This window comes from Balaenoptera musculus, chromosome 2 (genome assembly GCF_009873245.2).
Source record: "Balaenoptera musculus isolate JJ_BM4_2016_0621 chromosome 2, mBalMus1.pri.v3, whole genome shotgun sequence".
In the NCBI taxonomy this organism is placed as follows: Eukaryota; Metazoa; Chordata; class Mammalia; order Artiodactyla; family Balaenopteridae; genus Balaenoptera; species Balaenoptera musculus.
The window spans coordinates 61,517,549-61,540,537 of NC_045786.1; the positions used below are offsets into that span (position 1 = coordinate 61,517,549).

General features: G+C 45.2%; 1 protein-coding gene across 1 annotated transcript in view; it reads right to left on the reverse strand.

The window, feature by feature from the left end:
• Positions 1–2,592: 2,592 nt before the first annotated feature.
• NEO1 (neogenin 1) overlaps positions 2,593–22,989 on the reverse strand; it is a 246,440-nt gene continuing 226,043 nt past the window's right edge. The window contains 9 exon segments of the mRNA XM_036842776.1: positions 2,593–5,081; positions 5,083–5,106; positions 5,108–5,143; positions 5,959–6,095; positions 8,164–8,427; positions 13,057–13,215; positions 16,683–16,775; positions 17,353–17,591; positions 21,854–22,001. Coding sequence (XP_036698671.1) covers positions 5,058–5,081; positions 5,083–5,106; positions 5,108–5,143; positions 5,959–6,095; positions 8,164–8,427; positions 13,057–13,215; positions 16,683–16,775; positions 17,353–17,591; positions 21,854–22,001 — 1,124 coding nt within the window. The 3' untranslated portion in view covers positions 2,593–5,057.

Here is a 22,989-nt window from a genome sequence, read left to right on the forward strand (position 1 = left end):
GCCAGTAATTTGTGCAAGGCCTTGTGCACATGGCAGACGTTATACAAGACTTGGGGAGTTGGATGGGTTTATGTCATGGAGATGCAAAGAGCAAACCGCACTAAATTACCTCTCCCATCTTCTCATTTCAAAACATTCTTTGGGGCACCTTAAGGGCAGCCTCTTCCCACTGCGGGCATCCTCCCACCTGCCCCTCATTCTCTCATCTTCTTGTTGATATACCCGCTGCCTCCCGCCCCCCAATTATTTCAGGAAATTCCAAATTCTTCTCACTATAGCACAGCAAGAGCTCCCTCTCACCCCTTCTGAGCTTAGTTCTAGGCTCATGTTTTCACTTCACAAACCAGTCAAATCCATAGTTGAGTAAAAGAGCATCTTGAGATGAACATCATCCACTGTGCTCAGAGGGTAATTATAGTCACAGATAACATTTTTTCAACATTACATACTTTTAAAAGATTATGGAAAATGTAAAGTACTATTTCCTTGAATTACTCTCTCCCACCTCGTCCCCTCTCCCCCTCCCTGGTGAACTCTCTCCTTTGGTAGCTGGAGACCCAAGGTGAAGAGTCAGGCACCTCCTGTCTGACACCCCTTGTCTATGGGTAGGGCTGGCCCTGCTTTTCTGTCCCCCGCCCCATGCCCCCTCGCCATCAGTTTGACGGCTGGTTCAGTGCTGTTCTCCAGTCTCTCCTGATGACACCCCACTCCTGGCAGGAAGGTGTCTAAATTCGGGAGGGGCTGATAGACTGGGGAAAGAGGGCATTTCTTCTTCATATAGAGCTTTGTTCATAGTGTTTGTCTTAGAACCAACTGGAGGACATCCTTGCACCCAGTTCATCATTGTGGTATCAGCCTCATTTCTTATAACTGTGCCAGGCAGACAGGTCTTTGTTATCTTTCAAGTTCACCCCAGGACACCAAAGGGCCATGGCTGCTGGAATGGGAGGGTCCTGGCACCAGTAACACTAGGGACCTACAAGGATCCCTCTAAGGGAGCGGGAGGGGGTGTGTGTATGCGGGAAGCCTTCCCACACACTCCAGGCCATGAGTCCTCCAGCCTGTCTATCCATCCTTCTGGGAGACAAGCATCTGCTATTGTCAGAATCTGCCCTTGGCATTAGGCCTTCAGAGAGGAGTGAGAAATTGTGTCCCCACTGAGTCCACAGCCCAGTGGAAAAAGACTCAAAACAGATAAATCACTGTAAAATGTGCCAAGAGCTCCATCTAGGGATGCAGAGGAGGGTCCCCACCGGTTCTCTGGCTGTTAGAACACGGGGGTAGTGGTGTTCCGGATGCAAAGACTGAAAGGCGTGTCCCAGGGTGCCTTCCTCTGCTAGACACCGGGTGCACAAGGAGACAGCGTCTGGCCTGGGGCTGCGGCAGACTGGCACAGGCTCTGGCACTGGGAGCTGACTCCACCCTGAGGCCAATGGGGCATGGCTAATGGGAATGATGGGATTTGGGTTTCATAAAGTACACTCGGCTGCAGAGCAGATGAAGTCCTGGGGCTGAGGGAGCAGTTAGTAAGGAGGCTGGGCTCTGTATCCAGCCCTCACACTACTCCACATTCATGGAGGGCAGGCCTATGGCTGCTGTGCTCCCCACTCACTATTCTGAGCCCAGCCTCTCACACACTGTGAGAAATCTTACAGAGTGTTATGGACCGAATGTTTGTGTCTCTCCAAATTCACATGTCGAAATCCTAATCCCCAGTATGATGGTATTTGAAGGTGATTATTAGGCTATGAGGAGCCTAATAATGGGATTAGTGCCCTGGTAAAAGAGACCCCAGAGAACTCTCTCACCCATCTGCCACATGAGACACAGTGAGAAGACAGCATCTATGAACCAGGAGGTGGGTCCTCACCTGACACCACATCTGCCCTTTCCTTGATTTTGGACTTCCAAGCCTCCAGAACTGTAAGAAAATAAGAGTTTGCTATTTAAGCCCCCTAGTCTATGGTATTTTTGTCACAGCAGCCCAAGCTGAGACACAGTGAACGCAGTCACAAGTTGAAACAGTCTGGGAAAGGTGGGGCTCCTTGCAGACACCCGCTCTAGGCATCACACACCTGTGCGAGGCGGGGGCGGGGAGGCCCGGGCCTAGCGTGGGTCCCAGGCTGTGCGCCAACAGGACGAGCTGCTGCGCAGGACGCTGCCACAGCAGGGACGCGGCCTGCACACCATTCAGGAACGGCTGCGCTTTTCTGCCTGGGTGGGGGGGGCGCACCTGGCTCTTTCTGACAGGTGTCATCTTTGATCCTTCGGGCTCTCAGTCCCTGCAGGGGAGCAATGGTCATGGGGGTGGGGACAGGGGCAGGGCTCGTCTTTGGGGCTGGAGGACACCCAGATCACCGCCTGGCTCACCCGCTACAGCGCCCTGGGCGCCCCTCCGAACTCCTGCCTTTACAGTGACGAGGGCAATGGTGAAGTCCACTTGAGGATGGGAAACGGGACCCCGAAGTTCTGTTTTCCTAGGGAAAAAGGAAAATAACACTTTGTCCAGACCAGAGTTTGATTGGATTAAAAAAAGTGTATTGGATTTCCAATACTAAATAAAAACATGAAATTGTTTTTCAAAAGCATAGAGTTTACAGCAATCAACTACAGAAAAGGCCAAACAAGTGTGTACAGAAACTAGTCCCCAGCAGCCCTCCAGGTCCCTTTCCAGCAGGTGACAAGGCAACAGACACATTTGCTCCAAATCCTCCTGAAGGAAGCTGCTGGTCTGCAGCTCTACTAGGACATTACAAAGACACACAATGGTTTAATTTCAAAAATCACAGGAAAATGTAAGAAAATGTATTAAACTGTGAAAAGGTGCAATACAGAATAACTTTCCTTTTCTTAATTTAAAAAAATCCCCCAACTTTGAACATTTATTTAAAAATAGGGCCCCTCCCCCACCCCAGTTCTGTGGCAGTATCCAGGTGCCAAGGCCCTGAGGTAACCGAAGTATCAGGGTTCACGGGAGGGGATGCCCCGAATACCGAGCATGTTTCTTGGGCAAAAGGTAAGACAGTTTCTGGGAATCTAGCCCCTCCTGGTGTCCAGAGTGCTCTGAGTGCTCTTTTCAGGATCAGTTTAAGTGCACTGGGTTTCCAGAATCCGGCCTGGCACTATCCTCCGTGACCAGCTAGCAGGGCAACAGGAGTTCCAGCATTGCACTTTTCATTGCCCCCAGTTAAGAAATAGAGTTCATCTTCTAGAAAAGCAAATGTGTGATAAGACCTAAATAGGGGAAATAACCAAGGTACAAAGGCAAGTGGGGCGCCTGTGTGGCCAGGGCAGAGCACAGGCCCCGGGGCAGGCGGGTCCGAGCGCCCACTGGTGTTCTCAGCAGCTGACCTCTTCTTGGCTACAGAACCAAAGCTCGATCTGCCTTCCGCACTGCCTTCCACACTCTCTTCTGGGGATTTGTTGGGGAGTAGGGGAAGATGCCTGAGGGTCAGTCCTGTATTTTTTCTTAATAGATTCTTAATATTAAACCAAAAAAAAAATCTCAGCTCCTTACATTTTTAAGAAAAAGTACACAAGAACCTCCTGCAAAGGCAAAGGCTTCTTGTGTGGCCAGCCTCTCAGCACACCTCAGAGACCTCCTGCTGCCCTGTTCAAATCAGGGGCTTAGCTGAGCTGCTGGGATGGTGTGCGGGAGTTGGGGAGGCCGCTGTCCCCGTCCCCTGCTACGTACAGAACAATGTTCAGAAAGAAGTGGGGAGCCCCACTGGTGCTGCACCCCCTGCCTGCTTCATTCTTGCTAACGCCTTCCCCACGGGGCTCTGAGGCGTGGAAGTGAGAGCTGGACTGGCTGAGGACAGGAACTAGGGAGAAGCAAGGAGTCCTACATGGGAACAAAGCTCCCTCCTTAACCTCCGACTTCCCCGAAGGGAACACACGGTAACAGCAGGAAAGGGTCTCTATCCTCTTCTCTGATTTCCCAGGAACTCGGCCAGGCTCGTGCCCTGTCCTGCATCACTCCTGCAATACAGCGCCTGACTCCTCAGCGTGGACATTCTTATCAGGATATGACCAAGACACCAGGGCGGCTACATCCTCGAACCCACCTATTGCACAGAAGAAATTTTTAATTAGATCCAAATGAAACTCCAGTTGCAACTTAGTGACAATAGAGATGGACATGCCAGGACAATGAAGAAGATGCTTCCATTCTCTGCAGGCTTCTGGAAGAAAGTACAATGACTGAAACATTCACAGGACCTCAGCAGCCCCTCAATTTCCAGTTCCCAACCCCCCCAGCCCCCCCCACCCCAATACTGCAACTGCACAGAAAGCAACAAACAAGTCTTTTCAATGTTACATTTCATTCAGATAGATCTGTAATCTCACAGTGATGAGAGGAGAAAGTCAGGCCTTTAATAATTATAATAAAAAAAATAAAAAAGCTTACAAACAGCAATGCAACATTTCCTCCCCCCCCCCTCAAAGTGATGGATTAACAGCTGGTAGAGGATGCAATGACTCAGAATCAAAAATAAAAACAAAAACACAAACAAGCCAACCCCTGGAACAACCCACACTGTCAATGACTTTCCATACATAATTCAAACAAGTAGTCAAATGTCAACCACTTGTGGAGAACACCACAGACTTCCTTGGTTGTTGATAGTGTTTTTCTTTTGAAGGTAAAATAAAATAGGACACAAATAAAATTGTACATAAATGCCAACATCTACACTCCATAAAGGCGATGCCGTCGCAGCATGAAGACACAGCCTGACCACAAAGTGAAACAGAGGTTGCACTTCTTGCCTCTTCCCTGGACACAAAATTTTGGCCCATGGTGCCCAGTCCTGCCAGGGTAATCGGCAGGCAAAGGGAAGCTGCCTTGACATGGCGTCTTCCAGGCCGACCAGGAGAAGGCAGGCGGCCCAGGCTGAGCTGGCCCCACGCGGGGGGTGATGGCTGGGCGGCCTGCTCACTCTGTGTTTTCAAGTGCTGTCCTCTCGTGCTCTGTACAACTCATTGTTTTACAAGGCTAAGTCCCAAGGACTTCTAGACTCAGGTCCGGACGTCACGGTCCCCGGTCCAGGTCGTCATGCTGTCGTGATGGCGTTCAGGGTCCTTCATCAGTCCTTCCAGGTGCGGCCATCTCTTTGGTCAAGCTCATCTGGTTCATTAGCTCTACAGAAAAGAGAACACTGTTACCAGGCACAGTCCAAGCAGCCGTTCCACGACGGTAAGGGCCCACAGAGAGACGTCAAAGCGTCAAGTGGTGCAGTGACCAAAACATGCCTGAGAGACTGGAAGCACCAAGCCCTGCTGGCCCGGCCAGCATCCCCCAAAAGGGGAGGATTTGCCGGATGTGCCCAAGCCAGCAACCACCATTTCTTTCCACTGCAGAATACCTTTCCTCCAACCCACACTGCCAGGGTCACGAGGACCTCACAGGCCAGAGGCCCCGCCACTCGTCCCTTCTAATCTCTGTTGGACCCAACACAGTTGGTATGTCCCCTGTACCTCTGGGCCCCAAGCTCTCCTCCTAAGAGAGTCCTGTACCTGGAAATGCAGAGGCAGAACATACTTATTGGAGTGTGGGAGTGAAAGATCAAGGAGAGACCCTGTTGGTTTTTGTTTTGAGAGCAACCATTCAGGCACTTTCCTCTCCAGCATCCTGCTCAGGAAAGGTCATGAAGGGGGACTAAGGGGAAAAAGAACACGTGGATGGTTCACACCAAGACAAGAGGACCAGAGAGACAGGACACAGTTAAAAGGAAGGCAGATGGGTGGGCTGGTGTGACAAGCTAATCCAAGCAGATCAAACCCTCAGCACAGCCCCAGCTCACAGGAGCTGCTCAGTGCTCGCCTGATGAGTGACTGAGCGACTCTGCCTCACACTTCTGGGCCAGCACAGAGTATCAGCGTGCCCAGTGCACTCTCAGGCCTTGGGACATGCACCTAGTCATCCTGGCGGGGCTGGTGGCCCTGGGAACTCACACTCTCGGAGTCTTCCAGCATCCTTGTGGTCTCCTGCACTTCAGGGGCACTGGGAACCACCACTGGCATAGGAGGCCGGCTCCTTCCTAAAGTCCCGATGGAGGCCGTCTTCACCGAGTGAATGTGATGATTTAGAGCTGAGGGGGAAAGGGCACCATCAGGTGTGTGGCTGAGCCTGCTCCCCTAGACCTCACAAAGGTACTCAAGGTCCAAATGCTGCTAAGGGTGAGGGACGCACCCAGTCCCAGGGCAGGGATCCTGCTCTGAAAAGGCACTGGAACAAGATGGCAGGAGGGAGAAAGCAGGGCATCCAAGAGGCCAAATGTTCCATTTGGCTTTAGAAAGCTCATCTCCTAGTCCAGTTGCTCTCAAAGTGTGGTGGCCCAAGGGCCCCTGGCAGGATATGTGGGAGGTCAAACCTCTTTTCATAATAACGCCAAGACAGTTTTTGCCCTTCCACCAATGGTACAAAAGCAACAGTGGGTAAAACTGCTGGAGCCTTAGCACAAATTAAGGCAGTGGCACCGAACTGTAAAGTTATTCATGGACATGCATACTTGTAAGTTTAAAAAGAGCCAGTTTAAGATCATCGTTAATGAAGTAGCAAAAATTATGTTATGAAATCTCAACCTTGATTACACATCTTTTAAATATTCTAAAATGAAAATATGGGTAAAATACTTCTGCTGTACACCAAAGCATAATAGCTGTCCTCAATAAAGGCACTTGTAATTGAGTTGTGAGCTGAACTGCTGCTTTCTTCACGAAACATCAATGTTAGTTCAGAGAAAGACTGACACACAAACCGGTTATTCAGACTTGAGCATTTGGCAGATATTTTCTAGAAAGTGAATGAAGTCAGTCACTTCAGGGAAAACAATGGACAGTATTTATTTTCAATGATAAAATTTAAGTTTAAAGTGAAAAATTAGAATTTTGAAAAACTTGTATCTGCCACCATGCGCTTGAGAGTTTCCCAATACTTACAGACGTTGGTGATATTAATGAATGTATTTTTAGATACTGTTTAACAAAATGTATCAAAATGTATCAAAATTCGGAGGATCTGTATAACTTAGTGAACCATTACTTTCCAAAGACCAATATGTGATGTTCAGTACCATGCATTCAAAGTACAAGATATATGGATTTATTGGAACAGAGTACAAGTAATTATATGGTTTCTGATTCCACATTACAAACCTATAAGAAACTACAACTTGTTGAGTTTTGCTGTAGTATCAAAAAAGAATATTCCACAGTTGTCTGAAAAGGTGATAAAAATAATCTTCCCTTTTCCAACTACATATCTGTGAGGCCAGATTTTCTTCAACCAAAACAACATATTGCAACAGATTAAATGCGGAAGCAGGTGTGAGAATCCAGCTGTCTTCTATTAAGCCAGACATTAAAGAGATCTGCAAAAATATAAGACAATGCTACTCTTCTCACTATCTTTTTATTTTGAAATATTTTTCATGAAAAGTATGCTATTTATCTTAACATGATAGATTTACTGCTATTTTTAAATGAATAGTTTTAAAATCTGTTTTGATTTCTAATATAGTAAATAATGATAGGTACAACCCATGTGAAGAAAAGCTCTTGTGCAGCTTCAACAGCTTGTAAGAGTTAAAAAGCGTCCTGAGACCAGAAAGCTTGAAAACCAGTGATTTGTTCTGAAACAAACCATCATAATAGAGAAAAATGTTAAAGAGTAGGAGACAGAAAGCACGCCTTTGAGGTGAGAGGGCTTTTGTTGAGCTGGGTGAACTCGAGGAGTTAACTTCCCTTCTGCAGGGTTATTCCTCCACCTTAAGGTTCTTCCTTGTTTCCAAGTCTTGGCCTCCCTGACCCTTCTCCAGCTGGCAGGAACCCTATGGAGTGAGGCAACTCTGGGAGGAGGCTGGGCGGACCAGATCTGTTGTTCATACCCATGCCACTGGCTTTTACCACCAAGGACTCTGCACCCAAAACACAATTCAGAAAGTCAGCCCTTGCTCCCAGCCAAATTATTCTCTGGTTTATATATGTTCCCAAAGGAGGAGCCCTTATACTCCCTGCGAGGGGCAATGCACTCTGCGACACTAAATTGCAGGGATAAGCTTGGAGGACATTTGCTTTGTTACTCTGCAAAGAAGAGGTGACTTGTGCCATAAGCCAGAGCCAAAGGGCCCCTCCAGTGGTGCTGCTGTCCCCACTCACCTTGCTGGGATAGTAATGGTGTGCTTGGCAACGCTGGATCATAGGTGGGAGGACCTGGGGGAGGGATTGCTGGCACAGCAAAGCTCTTCAGTGGGTGGGAAGGGCGAACGTGGGCTGTAGGAAGACTCTGGCCTGAATCTTCCTCTTGGGAGCTGGCCAAGTAGGAGGAGCTGGTAGCACCTTCAGGATCCTGGTGATCAGTACAGCATGTTTGAGACGAGGAGGCTGGCATGGTGTCAGTGCTGGGGGTGTTTCGAACAGATTCTACAGCAGGAAAGTCCAAATGTTAGCATTTATTTTACCATTGAACATATGCACATTCCAGGGTTCTGGCTACCTCTAAGGGCTCCTGAAACCAGCTCAATAAGCACTTAGGATCAATGCTAGTCCAAGGGAACATGGATTAGCACCACTGTCAAGGCTAAGAAAGGACAGCCTAATCTAAGAGTCCCCAACAATTCTGTCAACCAGATGCTGGATTTGTTTCACCTACACAACCAAGTGGTCATAATTTTATAGATTTAAAGTTCTTCTCAGTACTCACTATGGAGCACATATCAAGGTTCCTGAGATGTTGTCTACTAAGATGTAAATAAGAAGAAAAGAAGGGACTTCCCTGGTGGCACAGTGGTTAAGAATCCGCCTGCCAATGAAGGGGACACGGGTTCGAGCCCTGGTCTGGGAAGATCCCACATGCCACGGAGCAACTAAGCCCGTGCACCACAACTACTGAGTCTGTGCTCTAGAGTCCGCGAGCCACAACTACTGAGCCCATGTGCCTAGAGCCCGTGCTCTGCAACAAGAGAAGCCACCGCAATGAGAAGCCCACGCACTGCAGTGAAGAGTAGCTCCCGCGCGCCGCAACTAGAGAAAGCCCGCATGTAGCAACCAAGACCCAACGCAACCGTAAATAAATAAATAAACAAACAAATAAATAAAAAGGAAGAAGAAAAGAAAACTGAAAATTTCACTCACTGATTGACAGTCTCAGAGACTAGCCTTTCACAGACAACATGTCTTACCACCAAGACTGGCTGGGTACCTGACAAGGACCAGCTCTGCCTGCGAGGCCTGGTGGTCACTGCAGGAGAGGCAGTGCCACAGGCCCTGCACGCTCTCTGGCTACTGTGCACACCCTCCCCAGAGCAACAGCCCCACAGCTCAAGTGAGACCTGGACAACCAGACAGTCCAGAGGTCTGTAAATGGCTTTAAGATCATGCCATGAGGTATTTGGGGGTCCAGAGAAAGAAAAAGCCTGGAGAAGGGGAAAACTCAAGAAGAACATGACAAACATCTCAAAATATGTGAAGAGGGGGCTTCCCTGGTGGCGCAGTGGTTGAGAATCTGCCTGCCAGTGCAGGGGACACGGGTTCGAGCCCTGGTCTGGGAAGATCCCACATGCCGCGGAGCAACTAGGCCCGTGAGCTACAACTACTGAGCCTGCGCGTCTGGAGCCTGTGCTCCGCAACGGGAGAGGCCGCGATGGTGAGAGGCCTGCGCACTGCGATGAAGAGTGGCCCCTGCTCGCCACAACTGGAGAAAGCCCTCGCACAGAAACGAAGACCCAACACAGCCAAAAATAAATAAATAAATTAAAAAAAAATGTGAAGAGGGGTCAGAGTTGTTCTGGAAGGCAGCATGGGGGGTAGAAAAAGCACTGGCTTTGGAGTCAGATAGACCTGAACCCTAACCTCTACATACGAGCTGAGCGAACTTGGCAGTCACCAAATCTCTGAATCTGTTTCTTCACCTATAAAAATAGGGAGAATAACACATAATTCACCGAGGATTAATTAAGAAAATGTATGTGAAGTGGTAGACACAGGGTTTGAGTAATTGATAAGGTTCTTTTCTTCGTAAATTACCCGAGTGCTTACTCTGAGCCAGGCACCACGCTAAGTGCTTTATACTCATTGGCTCATTCAATCCTCCTCGTAATTCATTAGACACTGGGAGGTTAAGCACGGCCAAGGACACAGAACCGACTGGGGCAGGATTCCGAATCCCTGCCCGAGTCCCAAGTCCATGCTCCAGCCACTACACATCACACTGCTCTTCCATTGCCCAATACCACCCGTCCCCCGACTCTGCAGGGGCAGAAGCAGCACCAAGTCCCAGGGAGACCACATGAGGAAGACCTTTCAAACAGCTGTGAGCTGGTGCAGATCACCATCACCATCCCCATCCTGAGGAGGGGGTCTGGAGGATACCAGCTCAGGCCATAGGCTGCACCAGGTAGCCTGAAGGAGGGCCTCCCTTGATTCCTAGAGTCCTCAACCTTATCAAGGAAAATAAACCCTTTTAAGCAGTAATGCACGAGCAACCTGCAGAAATCCAAACCTTTCCCTGCCTTTGTTGCGGAGATAGCAATGAATCTGTTCCCTTGGGCTCTCAGGAGATGGGCCCATGGCAGTCATGAGTGCTACTCCCTTAACTTAAAGGCCCTGGGTCCCAGCAATGAAGGGACTCATACACCCTCCCAGGTGTTGAGAGCCTGGCTGTGATAACCCTCCCAGGCCTAGGTCACTTCTCGTCCTTTCCAGGGTGCGCTGAGGATCTCACTTCTTATGATTGCTCAGGTCAGCTATTGCCACACCTGGGGAGCTGCTGGTCCCACCCTGTGTGATCCTGGGCCGGGTGGAAGCTGGTTAGCGAGGGTAACAAGGATGAGGAGAGAGAAAGCAGGCTCTAGCCTGGACCATGTCAGATTGTACTGGCAGATGTGTTAGGTCAGCTCTGGGCACACAGGCCTACCTTGGATGCCTCAACTGCCTTAATTTGATGCATACGCTTCTGAGGGCCAGAGATGGTGGGAAACGTGAAAAAGGAAAAGAGCGTTGCCTACATGAATCAGAGTGTGGAGCAACTCCAGAGGGCACCAGCACACTGTATTCTCTGTGAAGGGTGTGCCCTGAAATTGTGCAACACCTCTGGCCCACGAGGGAAATATGCTGTAACTAAAATTTCTGCTTTGGTGAGGGACCTACTTCCTGACTGACCTCTCAGAGTTGTCTAAGACACACAAAGTGCACAGTGGCCGAGCGCTTGGGCAAGTGGAAAGCACGCTTTCTGCATCAGGTGGTAGTGACATAGTAAACATCCAAGGAAAAGACACAGCCAATGCCCTCTAGAGCAAAGACGGCCCTGGACAAGGTCTAGTCATGCCAAGCCCGTATCTACAGGTCTGTGGTAACACTGGGCTCTAGAAACACAGGAAAACACAACAGGAGGAGAACTTTGATCACTTCTAGATACCTGCTCTACATTTCAAATCCATCTTCAGTGGCTCCATTACAAGTTTTACCTTCTTTTATCTCCTCTGGTCATTAAAACAAGGAGCCCTTTAGTGGTACAAATAGTTACTTTTCCTCTCTTCGCTTTCTGCCTGAATCCATACAGAACCAAGCTTTTATCAACACTGGACCACTTGGACGAGGGGTGGGCGGGAGCCCTATGCTTCTTGCCAACCTTCAACCCCCTCCTTGTCCAAGAGGGAGGAGGAGGGGGCTGATCTGACTGGGAAGACCCTGCCATGCACTTAGGTAGGCCCATATCCCAGCGGGTGAGGTCTTTCTGCATTAAAAATGGAGAAACAGAGTCAGGACACAAAAACCACTTTCTAAGAGCAGGTTTGGAGGGCTGCTTTCTGGTCTGTTCTATCTGAGATTATGTCTGTGAGGCAGCCTTTGGTTCTCCATAGCCTCCTGTAGACTGTCCTTCCCTAAAGGCAGGACCCCACACCTGGATTTGGAGGGAGGGAGAGGCCAATTTTAGACATGAGTTCAAGCAGCATTCTCCAAACCAAGTAAAGGTTTGGGAGTAGATAACTTTCAGAGTTATCAGGCATCTCTTAATAAGCTTTGACCTCCATTTGATGCTTTGGGTATGTTTATAATTGATCAAAACGTAAAGGAGGAAGGGATGTTACTGGCAACCCAAGCTTCTAGCATGAAGTTTTGAGGTTCTTTTAAAATGGAATTCACTTGAAATTCCCTATTTTCCAGAACTACCAAAACTTAGTTCTACTAGTAACATATGTAAATATTAAAAGACAAGTTTCAAATGATGGAAAAAGAGTACATTGTATAGATGAGAAATGTTTTTTTTTTGCACCTTAAAACTGAGAAGATGGAAATTAATTTTCAGTTAATGAGGAACAGTATTTATTCCATTTGCTGTCCTCTCACCTTCACTTTTTCTTCCTTAAAACTGTTTTGATAAAGCTGTTTCTTAAGATTTCCAAACTGGGGCATGTTAGTCTGGCAATGCATATCTTTAAATACACTGCAGATTGTTAGGCTAATTTCCTATCTATTTTTAGAGATGATCTATGCCTGTGAGCCCTTTCTAATTTCAGTAATCCACTAGGCAACCTGAGGTTTACAATATGCATAAGCTCAACATGGCCACTGGCCCTGCTGTCCCAGGTGTTGCTCTTACTTTGGAACATGGCAGAAGTAAGTAATTAAGACCCAACATTAGAACTACCTTATAGCTGCCCTAAGAACCTTCCCAACATTAGGCAAAGGCAACATCTAGTGTCTGAAAATCACCCAGAATACATTTTCCTTTCAAACTGGAGGATTAAAAAAATAAACAAACTGAAAATATGACAGAATTAAGATGCAAGGTGAGGAAACAAGACATGGTTATGTGATTAGAGTTACGTTTTTACCAAAACAACACCTTGCCCTAAGCACTTAAAACTTAGGGGAAAAAAATGGAGTGAATTTTATAGAAACAAATTTGAGTCAGTAACAGAAACGTTATGATAAACAAATAACACTGAAAAAAAATTCCAAATCGTTCTAAGCAGGGCAAGTCCTCCCCATTGCAGCCTGCCGATGCTTTTCGGAATGCTTTCCGCCTGGGGCTCCATCCTCATCTCTCACCTGTGGAATTGGCCCTGTCTGAAAGGGACATGGATGTGCCAATGGGCCATGAGCTGCCCGGGTGGTAGAGATGACTGCGAGCTGGAGAAGCGAGGCTGCTGGAGTGGAAATGATGGTGAGGGTTATCGAGGGAATGGATGGGATGGGCACTAATCACAGCTGTGAATGAACACAAGACAGAGAAATGCTTAACATGCTTGCACAGACACACACATATCACAGTTCAAGAGCAGTTACCCCGCGCCCCCCTCCCATACTGTACGACCACTTCCTTGGCTTTTTGGTGGCAGCTGGCTGAATTTGGACAATTAGCCATGGGTTTTACACTTGCTTTAAAAAATCAACACACTCCTATGCATACGTCTCTAGATATACACAGAAAGAAAAAACCCTGAAGATTTTTACTAAAATGTTAACAGTGATTATCTTGTGGGGAAGAGTGGTGAAGAATTTTTTTAAAAATTTCTTTTGGTTTATCTTTATTTTCCAATTCTTCTACAATAAATATGGATTATATGAGTTATTATATGAGTTATTAAAAATATCTACTTGAATATGTCATAAAATATAAATCCATAAGCAAACAAATGGTGGTTCGGGTATCTATTATTTTTTTCTCTTGCTTAAAAAGACAGAAGTCCCTTTTCCTTTGAGTATATTCCTAATTCATTCTGTCTTTTCTTACTTGCTGAATGAAGCATGAAATAGGTATTTAGGCTGAATGAATAGTAGCTGTTTAATCAGTTTTCATCTTAAAAGGAATGCAAGTGGAACTGAACTCTTACGGTCCAACCTAGAACTAAAAGCATGAAACACAGGCCTAGGGCACCATCTCTTCCTGCTTCCAGTCTGGGAGCTCAGCCACATCCATTCACATATTAAAAGATAAATGGATTTTTCCTAAATTGCCTCTTTCCTTCCCACACTGGCTAAGGAATTCAATTTGCTGCATTTAGCAAACAAATCCAAATTTTCACACAGATGTTCCACATACAACTTTCTATGAAGACAAAGTGCTTCTTTAATGAGGCTTCATTATCGATCCCACAGATGCAAACAAACAAAATCAGAAGCCCAGTTGGGATATAAACTTTTCTTAGGTACTCCCTTAGAGTAGCTAGAGAAGCAGAATGTTTAACATCAAGATAACCAGCTCTAAATCCCCCAAACAGGTAAGCAGGCAGGGTTGGCTAGAAACACATGGGATCTTTTTATTCTTCCCTTTAAGCAAGGACTTCACAAACTTTGTGATAAAACTTAATTTGCCTCTGGAGTCTATTAAAATGTCTTGTCACCAAGAATCTCCCTAGATCTTTGGGGAGCCACTCAACATGACTTTGGTGAAGAAAATCCCAGTCAATAAAATAGAGGCCTTTATTCTGCAGCTTTCTCTTTGCCACGTGCAAACAAGCAGGTGGCACAACCAGCCAGGGACCCTGGAGCAGTGCTGCCCCGCCCCGCTCAAGGCCTGGGAAACTAATCCGGGGCTTTCCCTGCCCTCAGGGATCAGAAGCTGCAGGTGGTCCCTTGGAATAAAATACAACTTGGAAAACCTGGCTGAGGAGAGGTCTTAGGGCAGCTTGGCAGTCAGCATCTCCTCCAGGGGAAGACAGGAGGAGTTTTCAGTAAGTAGGGCGTTTCAGAATCAATGTTTTCCAGAATTAAGGCTAGGGTGAGGGGAAAAGCCTCCTGATTTTTATCTAGAAAGTGCAACTTGAAAGTGTTTTAGGTGCAGAGAACTCTCACAAAAGAAAAAAAGTTGACTTTAAGGCATTGCCAGTTTTTCCAAATTAAGTAAATTAAAAATGTGAAAGTGCCTGTCTAGAATACAGTTGGCAATCATTAGCTATTAGCTGAATCAGAATCCAATGCGTCTGGTGCAAGGCCTTTGATGGAACCTCATCCTGACACCACCAAGCCTTTCTCAATGGTGCTCAGACATTTAAAGCCATGGTAGGTGGATGGGGGATGCAGACTCCAGGGAATCCCAGCTTGTGAAAAAGGACTGAAGCCACGTGGGGAAAAGCATATCTCTAAACCTGAAGATCACAAGTATATTTGGGAACCTGGTTTCAGATTCTTGAATTAAAGAATCCACTCACGCATCCAACTGTTGAGGCACAAATTAAGTAATACTGTACATTTATGCATACTCCTTCCCACACCAAAAAAAGAAAAAAAACAGGAATGCCATCAACTAATACAGCACATCTTTTCTGTGTAACATATTTAAAAGTAACAAATCTAGGAATAGGGGTAGTCAAATTTTACAAGTTTTAAAAATAAGCCAGTTCAGGCAAGAACTAAAGTCTTATATAAAACAAACAAGTAAGTAGACAAGCTACCATCTTCTTATAAATCAAAAGCAACTGGAATGGAATAATTTACTCTTTTTGGACACTTCTAAACCTGGGGAGCCCATCCAGGGCACCTCTGATGAGAGGGAAACCGGTTTTCCTTGCACACTTCCAAGTACAGGCCCCTCTTTTTTTTATCATGGACCCTAAGCAAAAACTACTTTGTGCAGAAATGACCTATTAGTAAATCGGCCCTTTCCCTTTCAAAGCTGATTTTTAGAATCTCGTGCAAGTGACAGCGTGTGTGCAGACATTTACACTCTCAGGGATTCCACCAGTTTCCAAGTATATGGTGCTATCTTCTGTGTGTAGTATATCTGTGATTATTTAAAATCTCTGTCACTTGTTAACAGGGACGGCTAACGGTTCTGAAATGGGACATCTTTTAAGAAATGAATAAAAATACAAAAGCTCATTTAGGTTAAACTAAAAAGTGATCTTTCAGGATCTGAATCTAGGCATCTGACAGTGTTAACGTTTACTAACCTACTGTTCAGTCCAGAGCAAATAACTTCAAGATCAAATAGTTTTTTAAACTTGATATTGGTAGGCAGGTGGCTTCTTATCTCTCTAGAATGGCACAGAGGACCCTCAACCGGAAGTCCCATTGTGCCAGCTAATCTGAAAGGCTTCCCCACCTTGAAAACAGTAACAGGGAGAAGAAACACTAGTTTAAAAATATAATTGGTCTGTCCCATTGCTTTTTGGTTTTTAAATCATGACAGTTAACTTATTTTGAGTTTAAAATATTATTAAAGGAGGCTGGGCAATTTTCATGCTTATGAACGTGAAGCATGGGTCAGATAAGGTTGAAAAATATTGCTTAAAAAACTCCATGCTGTCCACCTAAAACTCCTCTAAAATACAACGTCTATTAACTAAAAAAAAATTCCGCAGGTGCCTATCAACACTGATTATGTATTGGGAAGCCTAAGGAATACTGTGACATCTAGCCATCTTCAGCCCCATCTCTCCTGCAGAGACTCGATGTACTTTTAAAGAGACTGGTCACTTCCCTAATACCTGGGAGACTTGCGGAAATTGGCTTCTTAGCTTATTTGCACTGAAATTAAAGAAGTTACTTGTAAGAATAAACATTAATTGCAAAATATGGAAAATGTGTGATACTTATTCCCTCAAGGTGCCAAAGCTTTGGTAGATTATTTTTTGTGTTAGGATCAAGTGAAGTCAAAGAGATCATTGACAGTTGTTCCCCAACATGACTGGATAGATTGGCAGCCCTCGGGAAAAGACAAGCTTTTAACTTACGCTGGGGTGGCTGGGAGTCAAAGGGCATCATCATTTTTGGTCTCATTCCCCGCCTTCCAGCCAGTGTAGACATGCTGTCCTCTGATTCATGCCCTAGACATTAAATATGGAGGCTGGTTACAAACACGTGCCCTAGGCCAACGAGCAGCCTCAGCAGTACAACATTTCAAGTGGGGGATTCAGGACTCACAAACAGCAATGGGACAAGGTGTTTCTGCAGGAAGTGAAATAAAGAGGAAAATGACCACTAGCGCATTACAGGAGTCCCTGTTGAGTCAACTCAGTTGACACAACGCTGACTACCATGCTTCACTGCAGGTCTGTGAGGAAGAGCAGCCAGACCAAGAACGTGCTGAACACCACAGTGAGAGCTGGGGTCCCACTGAAGGGGCGGAATGAAATGCACAGACATAGGCTAGGTTGTCTCAAATGCTTGAGTGTCAGGTTGGTGAAGCACGATGAGAGACCTAACAGAGCTAGAAGACTGTCTCATCTGGGTATAGAACCTCTCCCCCCTAACAAGCTAGCTATTCTTCATCAGAGGTTGATCCTGTAACACACATTTCTTTAACCCTAACCTCGTATAGGAATCACCAAGTTAAGGCAACCTTACAAAATGGAAAATGGTTTAAACGAAAATAGTCTCCAAACATTTGGGAAAAACCTGCACCTCTATATGAATTCCGCCTTTGATGGATGTTGCTGTCCATGGAATTGTCAACCGGTGTGATATCTTGAGAGTTACGAGGAATTGGAGTATCAGTCATGATGGGGTTTGGGTCTGGAGACTTATCAATGGGTTTCAGCTCCAGTCTCTCATGATGGATCCAGAGGTCTGGGGGTTTGACATCTTTGGAGTTCCCTTTGTACTTGTGGGAGCCATTCACTGATTTGCAAGCAGCTCGTTTCCTAGGTACAAAATTAAGAGGATTTTTAAAAGTAACTCTTGAATATTATTAGTCAAAAGGTTTGAATGATTAAAACTTCCCTTCTGAGAGATGCTTCAAGCAAAATCAGAAACAAACAAACAAGAAAAACAGAGTCAAGAAGTTTCCTTCTGGGAATAGTAAGTGTATCTCTGCTTTGTCCACATATATTTAGAGGTATGTACATGGGCATATTTGAATATTGCCTTGTGACTTTTTTTTTGGAGTATAAACAGATTAGACAGCATTTTTGAATCAAATAATCTCTAAAGCGAAAGGTTTCTCCCCAAGTTTCCAATCAATAGAGAAAGGACCCCATTAACTAGAAATATAACAATGGAGTAGACATAGAGTCTGCTTATAAAGGAGGAAGGGAACTACATTTTAGGTAACTCAAACTAGGACCACCAACTGGGTAAAGTCAAGAATGGGGATGACAGTGTCGACTTTTCTGTGCCTTAGTTTCTCCGTTAAGTCACTCACCCAACTCAATAAGCATTTATTAGGTACCTACTGTATGTCAGGTCCTATGCTGGATTGCTGTACCCTCAGCACTTCTGGCCAAGTGAGGAAGACAGACACTGAACTATTATTTTTAAATGTTCTGAGCTTAATGAAATGCCAAGTGTTATAGTAACCTCTTAATAGCTGGACATACAGTGGACAGGAAAAATGTGAAGGAAGAAGTGACATTTAAGCTAAGACCTAAATGGGACAGGGCAGAAGGTGCATTCCAGGTGGTAAAATCAGATTATGTCAGAGCCCTGAAGCACACAGCAACAGCCTGGTGTGTTAGAGGGACTGTAAAAAGTCCTGAGTGGTGGGAGTGTATGAACCATGGGGAGAACGATATGAAATGATGCTGGCAAGATGGGCAGGGATTAGATCATAAAGGGCTTTTAGAGCCACGCCAAGAGTCTGAAGTTCCCTCTATGAGTAAAGAGAAACCCCTAAATGGTTTTAAGCAGCAGAGTAAGGAGATGAACTCTGAGTTAAAAATTTAAACCAACTGGGATGTGAAGAATGGATCTGAGGGGTAGGGGACAAAACAGGGGGGCAGTTAGGATGCAACCGCAATAATCTCAGCCATGACTGATGGTGGCCTGGGACAGTGAGAATGGAGGAAAGAGGGAGATTTGGAGGTTATTTAGGAGCCCAAAATGACAAGACTTGGTGAAAAAATGGATGTGGGAAAGGATAGGAATAAAGAAACAAGAGAAATAAAGGATTATGCCGAGGTCTCTGGCTTAAGCCATTTACTAACACTGGGGAGGAGCAGGTTTGACAGAAAAGATTATAAATTGTTTTGGACATGCTAAGTGGCTCTGAGACACTAAAGATGAAACATAAAACAGGTAATTGGTTCTGAGACTGAGGCAAGCCTGAGACTCAGAAGAGAGAGGCTTTGCCTAAAGAGAGACATATGGGAGTAGCTGAAATTCAGAAGTAAATGAAGCCAAAGGAGCAGGTATCATTAGGAGAGAGCGTAGAAGGAGAAGAGAGTAATTCTAGGACCAGGCCCTGAGGAATGTCTGTATTTGATGGCTGAGTAGATTGGAGAGGCTGCGAAAAAGAACACACAATCACGGAATTCAAGAGAATGTTTCAAGAAGGAAGGAGTAGTTGACTGTGTTCAGTGTTGAGAGATTAAGATAAGGACTGAAAAATTTCCTTTGCCTTTAGCAATATGGAAGTCACTGGTGACCTCAGCAAAAGCAATTCTGCTGAAGCAGTAGGGGCAAAATTTGGATTAGAAAGGACTGAAGCATGAATGGGCAGTGAAAAAATGGACAAGTGAGTGTAGACAAGTATTCGAGAAATTTGTGGTGAAGGGAAAGATAGAGATTTGTAAGTGGTTGGTGGTAAGGACCATGCAACAGAGGAAGGGTTATAATTATTTCTTAAGACAGAAGAAGTTTGAGCACACTTACATGCTGAAAGGGCAGAGCCAATAGAGAGTGAGAGGTTAGCTGTGCTGGAGAGAGGGACAACCACAAGTACAAGGTCTCAGAAAGCAGGAGACACTGGGATCCAGACGGTAAGTGGAGAACTGGTCTCCGACAGGAGGAAGGGGGAGAAAATGATTATTCCCAACATGGAAAGGTTTTTAGATTTGATGGTGGTACACTGAGGTAGTTCTTGTCTGTTGAGAGTGAGGGGGCTATAGAGGGATGTGCTGAGAAACTACAAGGGGCTAGACTCTAAATACTCTGTCAGCTTTGAGGTTGTAAGAGTCTATAAACAACTACAACTGAAATGGGAGGTGCCTCAGGTATTAAAGAGGAAGAAAATTACTAAGAAAAGCTCACATATTTTCGATGGTCAATGGAACACTTGGAAAGCAGGTCACTGGGGGAGGAGGAGAGGAAAGCTCTATGAAGACTTGATACAATTCTTTTAACCAAAGGGACACAAATTATAGGACCTGCAGATGCAAATACAGAGTACAGAGCCTATTACAAACTCATTTTCCTACCTCTCAATCTGAAGACTAAGTACTTTATTTTTTATTTACTTTGAATTTTAAATCCCCCCAAACATTAAGGAATTCTGTCATTTTGTTTTTTCAGATTCTTTTAAATAAAGATCTCAAGATGTCTAAAACTAGATGTAAAATCAAGTCCATAAAGATAAATGGGAAATGCTGGAAAAGAAGCTTATAGAAAAGTTATAGCATAGAAAAATGTAATCTCTGAGGTTTTAAAGAGAAACAGTTTTCTACAATCAAAGGTAGGTAGGGAAAGCTGTAAGAGGCAGCAATCAAGAGGCTTATAAAGGGAGCCCCCATTCTCTTGGAAAAATGATGAATGTAAGCTATAGAAAGCTATTTTATTTGGGCAAAAGAAAGATTACAAACATTACATAACCTACAGAAAATGACATAAAGCCATTACTAGTAGCAGTTAGATGGTAGCTTGTACTTGCCCTCTATTTTGAAAACAAACAGATTTATCGTTATTAAATACACGCATCCTTGCCTTGGGCAGACCAGGTCTGATGATAATCACACAGACATGAATTTCTCTTTTCTCTTTATGGAGCAATACCTCCATCTTACGATCCTTTAGGATACTGCAACTAAAGTTGTTCTATTACCCATACTGTGTTTTTGCTATTAGGGGTAACTCAAGAATCTCCTTTTTTATGGCATCTGTCTTGCTGGCCACAGATAGGAGTAGAATATGACCTAGGGTCAAGGATTCTCTCAGGTTCAGGAGTGTAGGCTGTTATCAAGCACCACATTATGGAATCACCTTGCTATCTCCTCTAGACAATTAGCCGCAAGCCTCAAAATCCCAGAGGAGTTCAGAGCTCGCAGCCACCTGACCTCTCTGCTGATGTGATATGCTGATTCTAAGTAATCCTTTCTCGTTCATTTAATCAATACATCTCTCCACCGCATTCCCCCCACCCCACCTCCTGCAGTCCCAACCTCAACTTCTACACTTGGTAGCACTTCTTTAAAAATACTCTTAAGCTTAGATTTAGAGTCTATGGTCTATGGTCTCCGTCCATCTCAGCTGACATTTGTGCCATGAAATTCCACAAACTCCTGTGCATCTGGTTCACTGTGTGCACAGAGACAGACAGTCTTCCAAAGGGGCCCCCAACAAGGCTGGACAGTGTCCACTTTCCTCTCCAGATCGATTGTCTACTTGGCTCTCTGACTTGAGAGGCTGAGTTAAATGAACTATATCTACATGGTAACTCTGTCCCTGGCTTCCAGTTGGTTTGGCAGGTAGAATGCACAGGCCAGACACTGGAAGGTAGGAGGTATTTTCTCTCCTGCCCCCTCACTGCTGGGCTACAGGTTGGCAGTAGTTACACTCCTGCCACCCCACACGGTTCCCGTCGCAAGCCCTCTCCCGCTGCTTCAGATCCCTGAAAACAGCTCTCTCTTCATCAGAAAAACCCCTCGCCCTTTTAAGGGTGACAGTGGCCTATCACTGCTGCTGGCCCTTGAACGCTGCTGCCTGACGCTAACCCCACCTAGGACGTTGTAAATGGTCCCTTCATTAAAGCCTCCCTCACCCCCTTTCAGTGTGCCACCTCTTTCCTGCCAGGACCCTGAATGACACACACTTAATAAGAGGAACCATTCTGCATTTCCTTTAAAAATATTTAAAACGTTGCTTTTCACATATTTTATGTTTTAACTCTGTGTACAGCTCCAGATACAGAAGTCACATAGAAGCAAAAGAATACATACAAAAAAATGTATGGGCTACAACTGGGGCTCCTTACTTTTTCTGGTGAGAAGTGGTACGCCTGGTGCAAAAGACAGCGACGATCACGACCACCACGACGGTGATGACGCCAACGGAAACGATGATGACCAGCAGCATGTTACTGTCTAGAGGAGAGGTGGGGCTTCCATGAGGGCTGTTACTGCCTGGAAAGGGAGAACCGTACGCTTGCTAGCGTTAGAGAATTCTAGCATAAGGTCAGGCTACAGAACCGTCATGTGAGTATAGATACTTCTGTGAGCTTCTTGATAACAGTCATCGCCGTGCCTTGTATAAAAGTGCCTCGTGAACACGGCCATCTCCACTAGATTATGAAATCTAGAGAGCGGAGTTTCTGCCCTATGCACAGTACCTTGCACAAAGCTGGTGTTCAATAAAAGTTTCTCAAGTTATACTGAACACTATGCTTGGACAAATAAGGGGGTCTGTCTCCTGGTGTCTTATGTTGTATGTAAATTCATTTTATAGAGCACCATTTGTGAATCATTTTAGTTTTCTGACTTGCAAAACTATTTTAAAAATGTACATTCATAGAAAACAAAAGGTTTTTTCCAACATACAGATGTCTGCCATCACAAAAAAATTACTTGAAAAATAATGTCTCTCTTTTTATAAATACACAGTCTATGCAGAGTTAATTTTCTTATTCAGTTTTAGGAAAAAGTAAGTCTGTATATATGCATTAATTTGACAAATATTTATTGAGTGGTTACTATGAGCCAGGCATTGTTCTAGGTACTAAGGATGCAACAGTGAACAACAAAGATAGGTAGGGGTGGGGGCAGACAATAAACAAATAAGAAATTATTAGTTTGTAATAAGTGCTATGAAAAAATAAAATGAAGGTATATGATACAGCGTGACTGGGTGGCTATTTTAGATTGAATGGATGGGAAAAGCTTCTCTGAGGAGATGGCATTTGGGCTGAGATTTGAATGACATGAATGATCCCACCATACAAAGACCTGGAGGAAGAACATTCCATACAGAGGGAATAGCTAGTGGAAGGATCCTATGGCAGGAATGAGCTTGGCATGTTCAAGGAAGAGAAAGGCAGCCAGTATTGCTGAAGCAAAGAGAGATATGCAAAGTTAGAGAGAAGGAAGTGAGCAGAAAAAACATGAAGGTGAGGCT